The sequence below is a fragment of the Chlorocebus sabaeus genome, chromosome 25, assembly GCF_047675955.1.
Source record: "Chlorocebus sabaeus isolate Y175 chromosome 25, mChlSab1.0.hap1, whole genome shotgun sequence".
In the NCBI taxonomy this organism is placed as follows: Eukaryota; Metazoa; Chordata; class Mammalia; order Primates; family Cercopithecidae; genus Chlorocebus; species Chlorocebus sabaeus.
The window spans coordinates 22,303,404-22,319,880 of record NC_132928.1 but is presented as its reverse complement, the minus strand read 5'-3'; the positions used below and the strand labels follow the sequence as shown (position 1 = coordinate 22,319,880).

At 36.5% G+C, this 16,477-nt stretch overlaps 1 protein-coding gene across 1 annotated transcript; it reads left to right on the top strand.

Annotated features, from left to right (window-relative positions):
* The first annotated feature begins 550 nt into the window (after positions 1-550).
* Positions 551-14,920, top strand: LOC103247303 (zona pellucida sperm-binding protein 3 receptor-like). Its single transcript, XM_073011401.1, is given in 8 exon segments — positions 551-675; positions 4,831-4,916; positions 5,087-5,281; positions 6,820-7,002; positions 8,347-8,461; positions 8,463-8,536; positions 11,973-12,173; positions 14,688-14,920. Coding segments are annotated over 8 exon segments (1,212 nt in total).
* Positions 14,921-16,477: the final 1,557 nt, after the last annotated feature.

Genomic DNA, 16,477 nt, shown 5'->3' with positions numbered 1-16,477 from the left:
ATACAAATCTGTGGACTTTAACTCACTACACTTGCATTAAAAATTTTGGTTGGGGTGACCTCGGAGCATAACTCAGCCTCCGAACAATCTATGCTAAGGCTACACCAGCCAAAGCGAATCAATGCCCACAATTGATCCAATAACTTGACCAAGGGAACAAGTTACCCTAGGGATAACAGTGCAATCCTATTTTAGAGTCCATATCGACAATAGGGTTTACGACCTCGATGTTGGATCAGGACATCCTAATGGTGCAGCAGCTATCAAGGGTTCATTTGTTCCACGATTAAAGTCCTATGTGATCTGAGTTCAGACCGGAGCTATCCAGGTCGGTTTCTATCTATTCTATATTTCTCCCTGTACGAAAGCATAAGAGAAATAGGGCCCACTTCATAAAGAGCCGTCTTTCCATAGAAATAGAAAAAATGAGTCAGAATAAGAAATAAGCATTGAAAAATATCTCTAGGTCTATCTGGAAGCAGGAGTTAAAGTTAGTAAGCCAGACTTTCTTTTTTTCCCCTAACGTTCTATTTTGTGAGTAATTGGAATCATGAGTCATTATTTTAATTTCCTCCTAGAGAAACGATGCAGAAATCCAGAATTAATCAATGGGATAGTGGAAGTTAAGAAAGATCTTCTCCTTGTTCCAACCATAGAATTCAGCTGCTCAGAGGGGTGAGTATAAGGCAACCTAGAAGCAATAATTTCCTTTTCATTAATTTTTATAAGGAGTTAACACATTTATATGTTTCAAAAATAAAAGTGGCATAAAAAGATATACATCAATAATTCTCACTTCCACCCCATCCTCATTCATCCCATTTCTGTCTACCCTCTAACAGAAAATGACATTGATTAGTTTCAGATTTATCGCTTTAGTGTTTACTTCTATAAATACAAGTGAGTACAAGTATTTTTATCAACATTTTCCCCCGTTTATTATAACAGAAGATATCTGACTGCATACATCGTTTTGAACCTTGCTTTTGTTTTTTTCACTTACAACATTGCTATGGACTGAATTTTTTTGATATTCCCTCAAAATTCGTATCTGAATCCCCAGTGTGATGGTATTTGGAGATGGGGCCTTTGGGAGATAATTAGGTCATGGGAGTGGAGTCCTCATGTGGGGATTAGTGTCCTCATAAAAAGACGTGAGAGCTCTCCCTCTCTCTCTCTCTCTCTCTTTCTCTGCCATGCGAGGACACAGCAAGAAGTCAAACCATCTGCAAACCAGGAAGTGGGCCCTCACCAGAACCTAACTATGTTGGTACCCTGATCTCAGACTTCCTAGCTTCCAGCATTGGGAGAAATAAATTCCTGTTGTTTAAGGCATCCAGTCTATGGTATTCTGTTAAAGCAACCAGAAACATCTAAGACAAATATGTCCTAGAGATCTTTGACATTCATGCACCAAGTGTTTCCTCATTCTCTCTGTCTGTGTGTATATGTGTGTTTACAGCTGCATAGTTTTCTAACGCATGTATCTTAGCTTATCATAGTTTATTTAATGATTCCTACTGATGGACTTTTGTGTGTTTCCAATCTTTTCCTGTTACATACAATGTCCTGATGCATACTTTATATATATGTTATGTTATATGTATTAATATAGAGAGATGTTTGTAGGACAAATTCCCAGAAGTGGGATTGTTGGATTAAAGAGAAGATGCTTTGAAATTTTGCTAAATATTGCCAAATTGCTCTTTATAAACTGTAATATTTTGTAATATAAACAAATGCCTATGTCTTTACCTCCGTGATTCACTATTTTATCAAACTTTTGAATTTTTGCCTATTAAAAAGAGAAAAAAATTTCTGTATAGTATTTTTTAAGTTTTTTATTTTTTCAGACCTCTCAGGGATGAAAACTTTTTATTTTGAGATAAGTGTAGGTTCACATGCAAATGTTAAAAAAAATACAGAAAGAATCCATATCTTTCTCTAGATGGCCTTCACATTGTCTTGGCATCATTTATTAACAGATCTACACCTAACCCATATGAGAGAACATCTTTTAAAAATACATGTTTAATTCTTCAGTGCATATTAGTCTTTTTTAGATGTCCTATTCAATGCTTTTAGTCTTTCTGTATATTCACACAACCAGGTCCTTTCTCTTGAATTTTTAGTGCGCAATATCACTTAGAGGTATCCGCCTGACTGTTCTATTTTTATAGTTTTCCTATGTTTGCTTGTTTATATTTCTATATGAACTTTTAAATTGGTTGAGTTTCACTTTTAATTGATTGTATTAAGCTTTTAAATGAACTTTAAGAGAATAGACACTTTATGATGTTGCATCTTGCCAGCCAAGACTTCCCATTTGTCCTAGTCGTCTATGTGTGTGTGGCTGTGTGTGTGTGTTTCAGGACTGTTTTAAAGTTTTCCCCATTTACATTTTTCAATTCTTATGTTTAGTCTTTGCTATCTTATTTTATTTTTGTCTTATTTTTGAGATTGCAAACGGTGTCTTTTATTCCATTATATCTCCTAACAGTTTTTATTCATATATATGGAAACTACTTATTTCTATATATTAATCTCCTATCTCAGTGAATACCTTGAATTTCCTTATTACTTATAATAGTCTATCAGTCGGTGATATGACTTGGATTTGTCCCCACCCAAATCTCATTTTGAATTGTAGCTCCCATAATTCCCACATGTGGTAGAAAGGACCCCATGGGAGATAACTGAATCATGGAGTGGGGGCGGTTTCCCCCATATTGTTCTCATGGTGATGATTAAGTCTCACGAAATCTGATTATTTTATAAGGGGTTTCCCCTTTCACTTAGCACTCATTCTTTCTTGCCTGTTGCCATGTAAGACATGCCTTTTCCCTTCCACCAAGATTTTAAGGCTTCCTCAGCCATGTGGAATTGTCAGTCCATTAAACTTCTTTTTCTTTATAAACTACCCAGGCTCAGGTATGTCTTTATCAGCAGTGTGAAAACGGACTAGTACAGTTGGATCTTCTTGGGATTTCCAGATATGTAATTATGTAATCTGAAAATAATGATTCTGTTATTTTCTCTTTTCCAATTTTTGTATTTCTAATTCCTTTTTCTTATGTACTTATGCTAGCAATTACCTCAAATAAAAAATTGATACCAGTTATTGTTCTCTTATTCTTGACTCTAGCAGAAATGACTAGCAAGCATTTTCTTCCTAAATTTAGTGGAGCTGTATCTCCACTGATTCCCATTATATTGAACATTTTTGGCCAAAACTAATTGTTGATGATTTTTCAAATGCCATTTTAGTGACTATTAAGATGATGATTTATTTTTCTTAATAGATTTATTAATATCATGTATATATTAGTCTGCTCAGGCTGTCATAACAAAATACCAAAATCCCATGGACTGGGACAGTTCTGGAGTCTAGAAGTCTCAGAACAAGGTCCCGCAGGGTTTGGTTCCTGTTGAGGGCTCCCCGCCTGGGTTGCAGATGACTGGTTGTCCTCTCACTGTGTCCACACATGACCTTTCCCTGGTGTCAGCATGAGGGCGCAGGGACTGCAAGTGGGAGATCTTCGTGGTGTTTTTTCTTATAAGGACTTTAATCTTATTGGATCAGGGCCCCACCTTCTGAACATTAATTACTTCCTTATGCAAATATAGCCACACAAAGGGATTAGGGCTTCCACATACAAATTTTGAGTAGGTACATTCAGTCTATAACAAGGTATTCTATATTAATATATTTCCTAATTTTGAAGAATCCTTTTATTCTTGAAATAAAACTGTACTATTTGGTCATTGTATAATTTTCTTTTAAAGTGTTCCTGCACTGTGTTTGATATTTTATTCAGGAGCTTATTATTGATATTCAGGGTACATTTTTTTTTTTAAAGGCAAAAAGTCCTAGAAGAAAGACTGGGACTTGTCAAGAGCAAGAACAATGAGATGATAATCAGGAAATTAGGAACCTAAGAGTTCCTAAGGAACTCTCAGGTGTATGAGAGTAAACCAAGCTCTAGAAGCCAGAAGAAAGATTCAAATTAGAGGTGAGAGTACGAGTACACATCAGTAATGTGTCTTGCTCCTTTATTTAAAGGAAACTACATAACAAACTTGAGTGAACCACTTACTTGTTTTGAGCGGCCTGATGTATAGCTCGTTAGGGAGAGTGTAAGATTTAAGCCAAGTCCTCAGATTTTAGTTGTAAAGCTTGTTCTGTTCTATTTTTATTCATTGCGGATGGGTACCATGCGATACAAAGAAAAAACTTAAGTTGCTTAGACAAGCTAGAGCATTTTAAAAATGAACAAATAAACCCTTTGCTTGATATGAGAAAATGTAACTGCAAGCTGGCCTAAATGGTCATTAGTAATCAAGAAAGCATTATTTTTTCATTTCAAAATATTTAATAAAAATTTGTTTCTTTTTTTCTTCAACAGGAGGAAATTACAGTGTTTATTGGTGCAACATACATGTGGGAGAGCTTGGTGATGAGTAACTCAAAGGGGGTGATTCGAATTTGGGGCTTATATACCATTTTAGTAGGTGATCGGAGAAAGGCACTTATGGGAAGCAAATGACTCTTTAGAAAGGTAAATACATTTTCAGGAGAACAAACAGGAGATAAGAAAGTTCGCAAAAATGCATATTTTTACAATTTTTATTTTAGGTTCGGGGTACATATGCAGGTTTGTTATATAGGCAAACTCATGTCGTGGGGATTTGGCGTGCAGATTATTACATCACACGTGTACTAAGCATCGTACTCAATATTTATTTTTTTCTGATTTGTCCAAAACCTCATAGATAATTTATGTCTAGAGCAAATGAATTCCACTAAAATCTTTGACCTACCTTATTTAGGTTTCTCTTAATTGGCTCAACCACCAGTCGTTGTCAGATCCAAGGTAAAGGAGTTGACTGGAGTGATCCTCTCCCAGAATGTGTAAGTAAGTAAAACTTTTCTTTCTGACCTGACTACAAACCTAAACTACTTTAGGTAATAACACTACTGTGAAATTTCCCTGCTTCTTTTATCCTCCATTATAATTTGCATGAATTTTGGATTTAACACAATGCCTACCCTGAGTATTTCTTTCTCTTCACTCACTCACCTCAGTTGCCAAGTGCGAGCCCCCTCCAGACATCAGGAATGGGAAACACAGCGGTGGAGATCGAGAATTCTACACATATGCCTCCTCTGTCACTTACACCTGCAACCCCTACTTCTCACTCATAGGCAATGCCTCCATCTCCTGCACGGTGGAGAATAAAACAATAGGTGTCTGGAGCCCAAACCCTCCTATCTGTGAAAGTAAGTCAGAATGATAAGTTCTGCTTTGATCTCTTTTATTTGTTTAAAAGCAAAAGGAAGGCGTATTTATCAGGGAAGATGGAATGATTAAAAGAGAAACTAATCATTGCAATAATAGAGTCATTCATTTATTCAACTAAGCTTGTCGCATGCTGTATCAGTCAGAATAGCATAGGGTGTGCTGCAGTAGTAATCAACACATACATCTCAAGGCCTTTATATAGTAAATGCTTTTTTCAAGTTTCTTCTTAGTGCACTGCTAGCCTGGGAAACTCCCTAGGGCAGCTGTCACTTATATGGTAATCCAGATTGTTTAGATCTTTGACACCTCCATGTCAAAACTTCCACAATTAGTTCAGCGGGAGAAGAGAAAAAGGAAAGTCAGTCTCTGGCTCTTCAGTTCTTTGACCTGCAAGTGATACATATCACTTGTCATTACAGCCTTTTGGCCAGAACTAGTTCCTTGGTTCTGCATAATGCAGAGTAACTGCGAAACATTGTCTTTTGTTTATCTTACAATAACTGGAAATATGGGTGGACACTAATAATGTCAACCATGCATGCCTAAGGAGCAAACAAAACAACACCAACACCAGCAGGTAATAAAGGTAATACAAGACAATGAAAGAAAGTACTTTCCCTTGGCCTCTCTATGGAAGCCAGAAGAGATGTTTTGTCAATATCAGTAATGATTCAGCTTGCTGGTTTAGGACATTATTCTTTACTGCAATTAAAGTGCCTAAAACCATAGTATCACATATTGTTTTGACTCAGTACAGGACACAGCCAATGCCGGGGCGAGAGAGAACATAATAGTGAAAAGACTGCAAGAAGTGGAAAAGGCAGGAGCTGAGGCTGGATAAGTTAGTAGGGGCCAGGTTATGAAAGCCTTGTGTGTCACTTTCAGGAGTCTGGAATGAAGGAAAGGGGAAGACATTAAAAGGACAATGTGAAGTGAGACAAAACATAACCGATAGGCACCTGTTGCAACCTTTCAGCTAGGAAATGAAGGTGGCTTCAACTGTAGCCATAGCAGTAAGCCTGGAGGGAAGTTGAGGAAGTATAGAGGAATTAAGGTGTCAGGATTGACAGGACGTGATGACTAACATGTGGGGTGAAGGCAGCTTGTTCTCTCCTTATGGAGGCGCACCACAGATTTCCCGATGCCCTGGCTGCCTCTGCATGACACCATATCATTACCATGGGTCACTGATCCCCAACCAAAATCATCCAGGAAATAAGGCCATTTAATGGAAGGATTTGGAGACATTGAGATTTGGACTTCAGGGTTTAGATATTGCTCATTGTTATCGATGAGAAAGCTGGAGGACTTTACATGACCAACATGATGGGACCTCATTTTGCTGAGGTTTCTGGCAACTTGAAGTATACAAATCTCCAAAATGTTTTCTTTGTTCAGTACCTATTAAATATATGCTTGTGTTAGACCCTCCTTGAAGCAATGCCAACAGTTACAGTCACATCTTTACTGCCATTTCTCTCTGATAACTCAGATGTCTTTTTGTATGCTTCTTTAGAAATTGTCTGTCGACGACCACAGATTCCAAAGGCAATCTTTGTTTCTGGATTTGGACCCCTCTATACTTACAAAGACTCTATTGTGGTTAACTGTGAGGAAGGTTATAGCCTCCAAGGCAGCAGTTTAATCTATTGTGAAGCGAATAATGAGTGGTATCCTTCTGTTCCCTCTTGCGTATCCAGTGAGTATGGACTACGATGGAGTTCCAATATTTGGATCTAAAATTATCCTGACATATAGGTGTGGCATGCTCATAGGCACAAGCCAACTCGACTCCCAATAATCATTTTAAGATAAATTAATACTTTTCTTATTAAAAGGAAGATTTTTTTTTGTTAATGATATCTTAGTGCTATTGGAAGAATTTCATATATATCATATAGTCATGAGACCAACGACTTCATAGATATTGTAGACTTATATATTTGCTGTAAAAATTTTCCAGGAGACTATAGTAAAGTGTTTCAGTCTAACAAAATCAACATATTAAGATAATTTTTTGAACAATGGAAGTAAGATTCCTTTAAGGCAGTTCTTTTTTATAATTTGTATAGAAATGCTCTATGGGCCAATATTGGTCTTGAGATCCTGATGTTGTAAATACATACAGATCATTTATAACATTAATGATTTATTGCTAACATTTATTGAGCATTTTCTATGTGACAAACACTATTCTAAGTGCTTTACACCAATTAACTCATTCAATATTTGCAACTATTCTAAGAAGTTGCTATTTTTTATCCAATTTTAATGATGAGAAAACTGAAAAAGAAAGATTAAGTAACTGGCACTAGCTCACATAGCTAATTGGAGGTGGAAGCCACCACTACATTGTGGTTTATCTAGTCTCTTCTGCTATCACACGAACTTAGGTGCCATTCAAAATGGGTAGTGATGAAATTCAATAAATATACAGTTTGACAGACACATATCCTCTCCTTGATCCACACGGACCTTTAGCATATTGTTGAATAGAAAAAAAAAAAAAATACAAGACGAAAGGCCCAACTGCAAGTTACATGGGGCTTGGTTTGAAGCCAAAGCATGAAGTTGCAGATGATAGGGTCATGATGTCAAGAAGAATCCCTCTTATTTTAATTCCCCATTAAGCAATGAGATTAGAAAGTCGGTCTCACCCTGGAGCAAATCTTTGCTGTGTCTTTCTAGTGATCCTAACGCTTCCTCGGAAGACCAACCATTCTAAAGTGCAGTGACGTGAAAGGAAAACTAAGCTCCTACAGAGTTGGCCCAGCACCTAGAAACTGTCCCCTTCCTGCACCATGGCATGCTTCTCCGTACAACCTCTCCAGTGGCACATACATTTAGTAGACACATGCACTTAATAGACGCTAGTCTATTGGGCAACGGTGCTGCCGAGTCTTTTTCCGAAATTCTCATTTAATCTTTACCATCTCACTTTTTGCTGAATGAGTATATGACATCGCTATTTTGTGACAGGCTCCTGAGTCACTCTGCCATTCCCAGTAACACGTTTCTTTCACCCTTGTGCTTTCTTTATGAGTGGATGCTTGTACCGACCTACCGGACATTTCCTATGCTTCCTGGGAGAGAAATGACTACAACCTAAGTGGTCACGAAATATTTGAAATTGGAACTGAGTTGAAATATCTATGCAATACCTGTTTTAGATGAGCCTCTGACTGTGACTTGTCAGGAAAATTTGACATGGACATCTTCCAACGAGTGTGAGAGTAAGTAGACTTGAACTTTGTGTGGTGTGTATGTGTGTGTATCTTCTTTGCTATCGAAAATGTTGAGCACAATCCTTGAAATGTGCTGAGACTTGCTTCACTCCATAGCATACAGTTAATTTTTATAACTGTTCTGTGTGCACTTGAAAAGATGCATATTTTACAGTTGTTGGGTGCAATGTTATATATATATCAATTAGATCTAATTTTAATGGTTTTGTTCAAATCTATTCCCGTATCTATATTTATTTCTTGTCTGCTTATTCTCTCAGTTACTAAGAAAGTTTTGTTTGTCTTTTGTCTTTTCAGAGTTTTTATTTGTTTGTTTGCTTGTTTGCTTGTTTTGAGACAGGGTCTTGCTCTGTCACCCAGGCTGGAATGCCGTGGCATGATCTTGGCTCGATGCAGCCTCAACTTTCCGGGCTCAAGCCATCCTCCTGACTCAGTAGCCATCCTACAAGTGTACACTACCACACCTGGCTCATTTTTGTATTTTTTGTAAAGATGGTGCTTTCCCGTGTTGTCCAGACTGCTTTCAAACTCCTGGACTCAAGAAATTCACTCACCTCGGCCTCCCAAAGTGCTGAGATTACTGGTGTGAGCCACCACACCTGGCCATCTTTTTTGTTTTTTCAAATCATTTTTTGCTTTGTGTATTTTGAGACTACATTACTAGATGCCTACAAATTTAAAATGATATATTTGCCTGATAAATTTCACTTTTTATCATTATAAAATGACTCTGTTACTATAACTATTTTATCTTTAAAATTCTACTTTTACATTAATATAATTCTGACAACTTTGAGTTAGTGTTTACACGGTGTATCTTCTTTTAGTCTTTTGTTTTACAATTTCTGTAATTATGTATATTTTTAAGTGTATCTTGGAAGCAAGACAGAGTTGGATATTTTAATCCTACTTGACAATTTTCATTATTTAATTAGAGCACTCGTCAGTTTACAGTTAGTGTAATTATTAATATATTTGAATTTATATCTAGTATCTGCTACATACTTTTTTTGTTTTACATTCTTTTTTTCCATTCTTTGAATTGATTTAAAAACTTTTTTCCAATTTTTACCTGGTATTTACTTGGCATTTATTTACTTTTAGCTCTTTTTATGATGTTTACATATAATTTACTACTTTTGCCTCTTCCCAGGCAATGAAAAGCTGTAGAAACCTTTAACTTGATTTATCCTGCCTGACTTAATACGATTTTATTTTTGTGTATTTCAATTATAAATGTGTCTTAAACTCTGCATTATTATCATTATTACTATTGCTATTATTATTTTAGTAAATCCAATTAGTTTAGATTTGTTCACATAATTACTATTTTATTCTCTTCTGATTCTTCAGTCATATCTATTGTCCCTTTCTTTTGCCTCATAAATACTCTTTAGTTTCCTTTAGTGAGAACCTGTTGACAATAAATTTCTCTCTTTGTTTTTCCTCAATGCGCCATTATTTCGCCTTAATATTTGAAAATATATTTGCTGGATATAAAATTCTAGATTGGCAATTATTTTCCGTGGCCATGTGAAAGATTTCATTCCATTGTCTTCTGCCTTTATTTGTTTCTGTCAAGAATTTTGCTATTAGTCGTACAGTTGATCATGTGAAGGTTATCTATTTTTTCTGATTGCTTTTAAGATGTTCTTGTCTTTATTTTTTGGCAGTTTTTGTCAGATATGCCAAGGTTGGTTTCTTTGTGTTTAGCTTGCTTGAGATTTAGAATATTTCTAGAATATGAGGTTTGATGCCTTTCATTGATTCTGGAAAAATTTTCAACTTCAAATACTTCAATATTACAAATAAGTATTTTCTTAGAGTACAATTTTAGCCCCATTTTCACTCTTCTACTGACATTTTGGCTACATTTATGTTAAGCTCTTATACTGAATCTTCTATATTTCCTGTGCTCTTATCGATGTTTTTACTTTTTGTTTCTCAGTATTTTATTATGAATATAAATTATGTTCACTAATTCTTCCTTCATTGATGTATTATCGGATATTAATTATTAATTGAATTCTTAACTTTATTATTTTTTCAGTTTCAAGGTTCCCACTTGTAGTGGATTTGTAGTATTGATATTGATTTTTCTACCAAAATTCTCAATGTTGTATTTTATTTCCTTCTACATAACAAAACAAAGTGGCTTTTAAATCAATGTTTAGAACTTCATTTTCTGGATCCTCTCAGATCTGTTAGCATTGTCTCTTGCTTTCTTTGGCTTTTAATAACCTCGTCTGGTCTCCTGTTTGCTTGTGGCAGGTAGTAAGAGGCATTAAGGGCTTTGAATGACCCGAATCCAATCAGGGAATGTAATGATACAAGCCTGGGTTTCAGTACTTATTACAGATAGTTGGTCTATTTTTGGTTTGTTCTTACTTCAAGGTATAGTTCTAAAGATTCCCAAGAGCTGCGGGTCACCAGCAATCACACACATTGACTTCTGATCAGCTTCTTAGCCACTCAGTTGTATTTTGGGGGAGGAGAATTATTGTGTATATTTATATAGTATTATATATGTAATATTATATATATTTCAACAGAGAAATATAGATATAATATTATATATTAGTATTTCTGTTGAAATACCAAGGAATATTATATATATATAGTGTTTGTGTGTGTGTGTGTGTGTGTGTGTGTGTGTATATATATATATATCTACATTTCTGGCATACCTCGTTGGGTATCTTTCTTTCTCATTTAAAGAACGAAGACCATTAAGATCTTAGCACCTGAATTCTTCACGGATTAACCGCCCCCTTCCCACTATGTTTTTCTACTCGAATCAAAGAGAAGGTGAATCTAAATTGCTTAGCTCATCACTGCCAAAATCAACACTTCATTTTAAGGACTTCTAATGAAGAAACACAGTTGGAAGGAAATTAAGTAATAGCATTTCAACCAAACAATGTCAGAATTTGGAGAAGATATTTGGTCTAACTCTTCTCTCAACTTCTTTGTTTCTTTCTTTCTCTTTCTCTCTTTAAATTATGGCAAAAGCACTTAACATGAGATCTACCCTTTCAACAAGTTTTTCAGTATACAATATAGTACTGTTAATTATAGGCACTATTTGTAGAGCAGATTTCGAGAACTTATTAATCTTGCACAACTGAAACTTTATACCTGTTGATCAAGTGGAGAGTTGTTTCCCCTCCCTTCTCCAGCCTCTGGCACCCACCGTTCTACTCTCTGCTTCTATGAGTTTGTCTTCAGATATTAACATCTTCAATAAGGTGGAATCAGGTCTTCAGCCAAAGGTGTGTCCCCGTGATTGATTTGCTAAACGTGAACATCATTTAAAAACATTTTTTTTTAATGTTTGTGGGTACATAGTAGGTGTATTTATTTATGGGGTACCTGAGATATTTTGATACAGACATGTAATGTTGAACATTTTTTAATCCATCAGGGGTATGTTGCCCAACACCAGATCTGGAGAATATCAGAATCATAAATGAAAGGAGGTATTTCACTGGTAGATGTGTCTATGCCTATGGAGACAATATTTCATATATGTGTGATGAAGGCTATTATCCTGTTTCTGTTGATGGGGAGAGTTCATGCCACACAGATGGCACATGGAAGCCTAAAATGCCAGCATGTGAACCAGGTAAGAATATTGAGTTAACTTGTAATTATTTCCTAGTTTCCCCAAATGATTCCACTTGGTTCCACAAAAGATCAAAGTACTTAAAACTAACTGAATTTGAGGTTGTTCCTCCAAGACGCATCGTGCAAAGAGGATCACAGATACACACCACTAGCACCATGCAAGGCAGCTATAGAACAAAATATGTTGGAAGACAAACTTATAGGAGAAATTTTCTCGTAAGAGAAAAAAGTAGAATTGATGAAGTCATTCAGTCTCATTTTGTCATTTTTCCTGCATGTATGCTGATGTTTTAGTAAAGAGGGACACTACCTCACAAAGCTCCATATTTATAAGTCAAGGCAGAAAACATGATTTACATATTGTGTAACAATGGAAGCTCCAGGTTGAAGAAGTGATGTGTTAGGGAGAGCCTTGAAGCCTAGTGGCTGACAGAGTCAGCTTTTTCTTTCCTTGCTTTGACTCAGACCTACTGAACCACCTCTCTGTTGAAATACCAAGGAGAAGAAATAAGCATCTAGGTGATAAACATCTGTCTCCAATCAGGATAAGACATTGAAAATGTCATTATTACGGAAGTATCTTCATTATGAAAGACTCTTCACATCAACACGATGGTGATTACTCGGTACTATAGTTTGGGTTTCTCTAAAAGCAAAACTTGAGAAAAATGACTTGGGAGCCAGTAGTTTATTTTGGAGGTGATTCTAGGAGGTAGGAGCCAGGGTTGAGAGAGAGACAAGGGGAATAAGCAAAGGTGACTATTATAAGCAGCAGGGGCTCAATTCTTTAGGACCACAGAGAAGTGTAAGGAATGCCTTTCTTAATTATCTGTCTGAAGGATGGGAGACTGGGACATTTATGCAATACTTTCTGTTGCTCATTGGTTTAGGGTTGAAAGGGCAGTAACTGCTTCAGTAATTTAGTCAGTAACTGAGCCTCAATTGCAACTGTGCTCTTTCAGCTGCAGAAGAGGCTCCAAAGTAAGACTGACAGATTCACGTTGAATGCTTTCTGTAGAACATCATCAGCATAAGTCTGAGCTTGTGTAAAACTATATATTTCATCTGCAACTGTAGTCAGAAGTCCAAAGGGACATGGCATGGGTACAAAACATTTGTTACTATATATCCTTCACACCACTCAATTTGTTTATGTTCCATTAGTTAAACTCTATTAATCTCAAGTAATCTACTGCTAACAAGTGTTATATAAGGAAAGGACAGACATTGTGTATTGAAATAATCAAAGAAAGCTTCATGGAGAAGTAGGACTTGAGATAACAATTAGAGAAGGTAAGCAAATTCTAATAAGGAGGAGTCTCAGGAGGAAATGTTGATATATAGAAGTGGAAATGTACATGACAAGTTTAGGGAAGGAGGAGTTGACTAGTTTGGTTAAACAGAAAAAGTGCTAGATACGGCCAAGTGTGGATGCTCATGCCTGTAATCCCGGCACTTTGGGAAGCTGAGGTGTGTGGATCACCTGAGGTCAGGGATTCGAGACCAGCTTGGCCAACGTGGTGACACCCCGTTTCTACTAAAAATACAAAAATTAGCTGGGTGTGGTGGCACACACTGGTAATCCCAGCTACTTGGGAGTCTGAGGCACAAGAACCGCTTTAACTCAGGAAGCAGAGGTTGCAGTGAGCTGAGACCACGCCACTTCACTCCAGCCTGGGTGGCAGAGTGAGACTCCATCTGAAAAGAAAAAACAAAAAGTGCTAGATGAATTTGAAGGATCTATGAAAAAGAAAGGCCAATAGAGGTATTTTTATTTTTTCAAATGTCCATGGTTTGTTAAAGGTGCTGATTATCTTATTTTTTGAAAATAGAGCATTTTAAAATCCCTGACACTTAGTTTTAATCTTAGGAGGCAATCATCCTTCAACATAGGATTTCCTTTGACATTCTCAGGGCTCTAAATTTGTTGCAATTTTTCATACAAGAGTTCCTGAAACTTGAACGTTCCCTTCTAGTGTGACTACCCCAGCATTTCATATTACTTATGTCAACACTGAAATCATTGTTTAAATTGTAAAATATGCTAATTATGTTCTGATGGTGTTGTAGTTATGGATAAGATTGTTTGGGGATCCTGCAGTTATTCAGAGCCTTTACAACTATTCACAGATAAATATTTCCTTTACTTAGCCTGACTTCTATTGAGATTGATTTTCATTTAATATGACTCTCTGTGGTTGAATTCATGCTTTCATACCAAAGCTCATTTAACTTTCCTAAGCAGTGAAATATTTTAGTGATCATGTAAACAAAAACCAAGAAAGGTCCTATAAAATGGAGGATTCTCTCAACAAAAGAGTTGTTTTCATTCACATCAAGCTTTTCTCTAGGTTCTCAGGAGGAAAGCAGTATAAATGTTGAGTTGTGTCAAGTTACCTTATGGAAAAAGGATTTGGATGGGAACATTTGAATCTCCTACAGATCACTCAGATTTGGGGAGATTAATTTGAAACTATGAGTTCATGCTCTTCTGTCTCTCTCATCATCCAAGTTTGCAGTTACCCTCCCAGTATTGCCCATGGACACTACAAGGAAGTTATTTTAATAACTCCTTATCCTGAGGCTACATACGAATGTGATGAAGGATATGTTTTGGCTGGATTTGCTACAATCTACTGCAAGTCTTTTCACTGGCAACATGCACCTCCTCAATGTAAAGGTAACTCCAAATCAACTCATAATCCTTTGAAGACAGAAAATATTAATAGCAATGTTTCCTATTAATCAAAGGCAGCATAAATTTTGTCTTTATTTATTTATTCATATATTTAAATTATGCCTGATATATTTTAAAAAGTAAATGACAGGTACATTGAAAATGACCTTTTCTTCCTATTCCAGTCTTCCAAAATCATAGCTTGCCCTATGTTCAGAGAGAACCACTACTACAAGGTTCTTATGTATCTTTCCAGAATATGTTGAGACAATATCTTTTACCTGAGAATACCTTTGTGACTCTAGTTTTCATGAGAATCCTGAGTTAATTTCAACTACTCAAGAAAGAGAAATCTCAAGTGTTAATTCCCAAATTATGATGTGTTGGAAATCTCCACAAAAACTTCATGATGGTTACCATTTCCCCACGATCTTTACATTTCTACTTTTGATGACCTGATGGTGGTGCTGTTGGTAAACCTGCTGTAGAAACAAGACGTATCAAGTAAGGCTCTATCTCTTGATTGTGCTTGGAGCTTTCATCATTCTGCTAATAATTACCACTGGCTCCATTTAACCCAGGAAGATTATGAAGCAAGAACAATGGAAATAAAACATCAGGAATCACACAAATCAAGGCTGTGGGATGGAGCGATTGAGAGCACCAATTCTTACCACTCACAAGCTATTTGATACTGAGGAAATATTTAACTTTTCAGTTTCCTTGTTGGTAAAATTGTCATAATAATAGTGTCTAACTCATAGATTGGTAGTGAGGATTAAATGAGATAAGTAAAAAATTTAGCACATAGACTGACATATAGTACTTGTTCAATAAATGCTAATAATTAGTTATAATTATCATTAAAATAAAAGCATAGAATAACCTGCAGGACCAGAATATGATTATGAATACAATGTCTTATCCATTTTATTATCCAATACCGATATGATGACTTTTTTTTAGAAACAGTATACTCAAAAATATGTTTCCATTACAACTCTGTGTCTGAAACCAGAAATAGTGAATGGAAGGCTGTCTGTGGATAAGGATCAGTATGTTGAGCCTGAAAATGTCACTATCGAATGTGATTCTGGCTATGGTGTGATCGGTCCCAAAAGTATCACTTGCTCAGAGACGAGAACCTGGTACCCAGAAGTGCCCAGGTGTGAGTGGGTAAGTGGCACAATTCAAGGAAGTTCTGTGCTACCAATCCCTAAAAATAGTGGCTTCTCCCAAGGTTCTGTCCCAGTTAGCAATGCGGAGATCTGACTTTTGTCGGGAAGCATAAGTAACTTACCACAATTAGCACTTCCAAACTGGCATGGTGATAAGCCTAGAGAGACACATTTTCCTGCTGTGTGTCTAGAGCCGAAATCTCCAGACTTGAGAGTCTGTTGATCCAGATGTCCTGACCCCTTGCTCTACATTATCTACAATAAAGGTTGTGCATTTGTTCCATTTCTGGTTGGTCCTCAGAACCATCCCTCAGTTGTCCTTGTGGATGTGCTTTGCATCTGCTTTGGAGCCCAGCATCTTTTTAGCTTCAACTTGCTTGGTTGCTGCTCAAGGACAGATCTGGGCTTGGCTTGCATGTGAACACTTGCTAGGATGCACTGTCTCTC